The sequence below is a fragment of the Gracilinanus agilis genome, unplaced genomic scaffold (assembly GCF_016433145.1).
Source record: "Gracilinanus agilis isolate LMUSP501 unplaced genomic scaffold, AgileGrace unplaced_scaffold7015, whole genome shotgun sequence".
NCBI lineage: Eukaryota > Metazoa > Chordata > Mammalia > Didelphimorphia > Didelphidae > Gracilinanus > Gracilinanus agilis.
The window spans coordinates 79-2,732 of record NW_025397648.1 but is presented as its reverse complement, the minus strand read 5'-3'; the positions used below and the strand labels follow the sequence as shown (position 1 = coordinate 2,732).

General features: G+C 58.9%; 1 protein-coding gene across 1 annotated transcript; it reads left to right on the top strand.

The window, feature by feature from the left end:
- Positions 1 to 959: 959 nt before the first annotated feature.
- On the top strand, positions 960 to 2,013 carry LOC123256619 (dynamin-1-like protein; the record flags this gene model as incomplete). The annotated part of the gene is made up of 4 exons (XM_044685205.1): positions 960 to 1,142; positions 1,431 to 1,477; positions 1,602 to 1,673; positions 1,763 to 2,013. Coding segments are annotated over 4 exons (553 nt in total), but the record flags the coding sequence as incomplete, so codon positions are not given.
- Between the last annotated feature and the right edge of the window lie 641 nt (positions 2,014 to 2,654).

Here is a 2,654-nt window from a genome sequence, read left to right as displayed (position 1 = left end):
TCTACAGGCTTGGCTCTGAGGTGAGCGGACCCCGAAGACCCGCCCCCTTTGACATTGGCGCCCACCAGTACCTCCAAACATGACAGGGCATCCCCCCCCATTCCTCCTTGGGAAGCTTTTTTTTTTTTTTTTTTTTTTACATTTTTAAACCCTTAACTTGTGTGTATCGGCTCCAAGGCCGAAGAGTGGGAAGGGTAGGCAATGGGGGTCAAGTGACTTGCCCAGGGTCACCCCGCTGGGAAGTGTCTGAGGCCAGATTGGAACCCAGGACCTCCCGTCTCTGGGCCTGGCTCTCTACCCACTGAGCTACCCAGCTGCCCTCCTTGGGAAGCTTTTGAGAGCTCTGGGGTCCTCCCTCCCTCGCAGAGGCTTCCAGGACTGAGGTGGTACAATGGCTAGAGCGGCAGGAAGGCCTGGCCGTGTGACCTTGGCAAGTCCCTTGTCCCTGTTTACCACCGTTTCCTTGTCTATCAAATGAGCCGGAGAAGGAAATGGCAAAGCACTCCAGTGTCTCTACCAGGAAAACCCCCAGTGGGGTCCCGAGAGCCAAACCCCACTGAAACAAGCAACCATGAGTAGGCCGTAGATGGACTGGCTGGGCAGGGATGGGAAAGGCCACAGATGAGGAAAGCTCCTCTCAGGGAGGCAAAGCTGCTTGTCCAAAGCGGTGGAGGGAGGCTTGAACCCTCGCCCCTTCCAAGCCCACTCCACCGTCCCCTACTGTAGGTAACCCCTGAACCACCTAATGCCACATTGGCAAAGCTGTGGCACAGGCGCCAAGGTGGCAGGGAGGGGGCTGCTCCTCTCCCGCTCTCCTCAGCCCCCCCCCAGGACATTTCTTGCATGTCCTGTCCCTCTGTCCAGCCGCCTCATTCCAGCACTTCCTCCACTATCGGGGGTTGGGCTCATGGGCGGCTGAAGCTGCAGTTTGGGCACACAGTGTTGAAAACCTTGGCCAGCACCAATCTGGTGTAACCGCGCTTTATTACAGAGCAGTGGAAAGAGCTCTGTTCTAGAGAGCATTGTGGGCCGGGACTTCCTTCCAAGGGGCTCTAGAATGATGACTCGGAGGCCGCTGGTCCTCCAGCTGGTACACACAGCCTCCCTGGAGGAACGGAAGCAAGCAGCAACCCTGGAGTCATGTGAGCAGAGTGGAAATGGGCAGTGGGCACAGGGAGCTGGGCACGGGGAGCATTCAGTAGCTGCTGCTACGTCCCGGCTGGCAGACGGAGCTCCGGAGGCTAATTCGTGGCTTTAGAGCTAGGAGACCCCTTTTACAGATGAGGAGAACGAGGCGCCGTGCAGACTCCAAAGATGGGGGCCCATCCAGCATCCCCCCCCAGTGCACCCGGCTGAGGCCTTAGAATAGGTGGCGGAAATGGCTCCGCCCTGGGCACTCCCCTCACTCCCCCTCGTCGCTGTCCCCACAGGTGTCCAAGCAGAGGAATGGGCCACTTTTTTGCACTGCAAAAGCAAGGTAAGGCCGTTTGGCAAAGCCGATCTCCCGGGCAGAGCAGAGGAGCGTCCCCCCCCCCCCCGGCCCCTGCTGACATGGTCAGCGCCGAGCGCCTTCTCCCAACTGCTGTCTCTTTCCTCATCAGCCATTTATAGACCTTAACGAAATCCGCCAGGAAATTTCCAACGAGATGGATCGCGTCGCCGGTACCAACAAGGTAAATGCAGGCGGCCGGGGCCTCCCCCGCTGGGCTCGGGCCCCTTCCCCAAGCCAGCCAGCGGCTCTGACCTTGGCTCCCTTCCGCAGGGGATCAGCCCCGAGCCTCTGAATGTGAAGATGCACTCCTCCAGAGTCCTTAATTTGACCCTCATTGACTTGCCTGGCATCACCAAGGTACGTTCTCTCCCGCAGCCTTGCCTCGGGCAGGCTGGCCCTGGGCCCCTCTCTCCGGGGGGCGGGATCGGACCGGCCTCTTCCTCCTCGTCCAGCCCCGGCACCGCACTTCATGGTCTTGGGCACGGCGAGGGCACTGGGGGGTGCCCAAAGGCATTTGGCAAGTGAGGGGCCCGCTGGGCCTCGAGAGAACACTCTGGCCTCGGCTTCCTTCGGCGTTTTCCTTCGCGGATGAAGAGGAGGGCAGGAGCCGGGTGGAACCCTGCAAATGGAGCCACGCCAGAAAGGCCACGTGGGCAGAAAAGAGGCAGGCCAGCAATTTGGCATAAAGCATGTACCGCAGAGAGGCAGGCGGCGGCCCTCCCTGCCCCAACAGATGCCAGGACCCCATTGCTTCATGTGCCCGATGAACACTAGGTGGCTTAGCGAATGTGGCCTCAGACACTTCCCAGCTTAACCCCCATTGCCCAACCCTGACTGCTCTTTCCTGCCTTGGAACCGATCCTCAGAACTGATTCTAAGGCAGAAGGTAAAGGGTTAAAAAAAAGAAAAAAGGGGGCCTTGAATTCAGGTTTTCCCACTTGACATGAAGAGAACGACCTCCTGGCGAATTAAACAGGCATTAAGCTTTGTGCTAGACACACAGTGTGAGGAGGAGAGCTGCAGCGAAGGCCCAGCTGTGAGGGAGACTGAAATCTGAATGAGTGCTGGACCATGTGGGGAAGGGAGGGAGGGAGGGAGGGAGGAAGTAATGAAGGAAGGAGGAGGAGAGAAGGAGGGGAGGGAGGGGGAAGAAAGGGTTAGG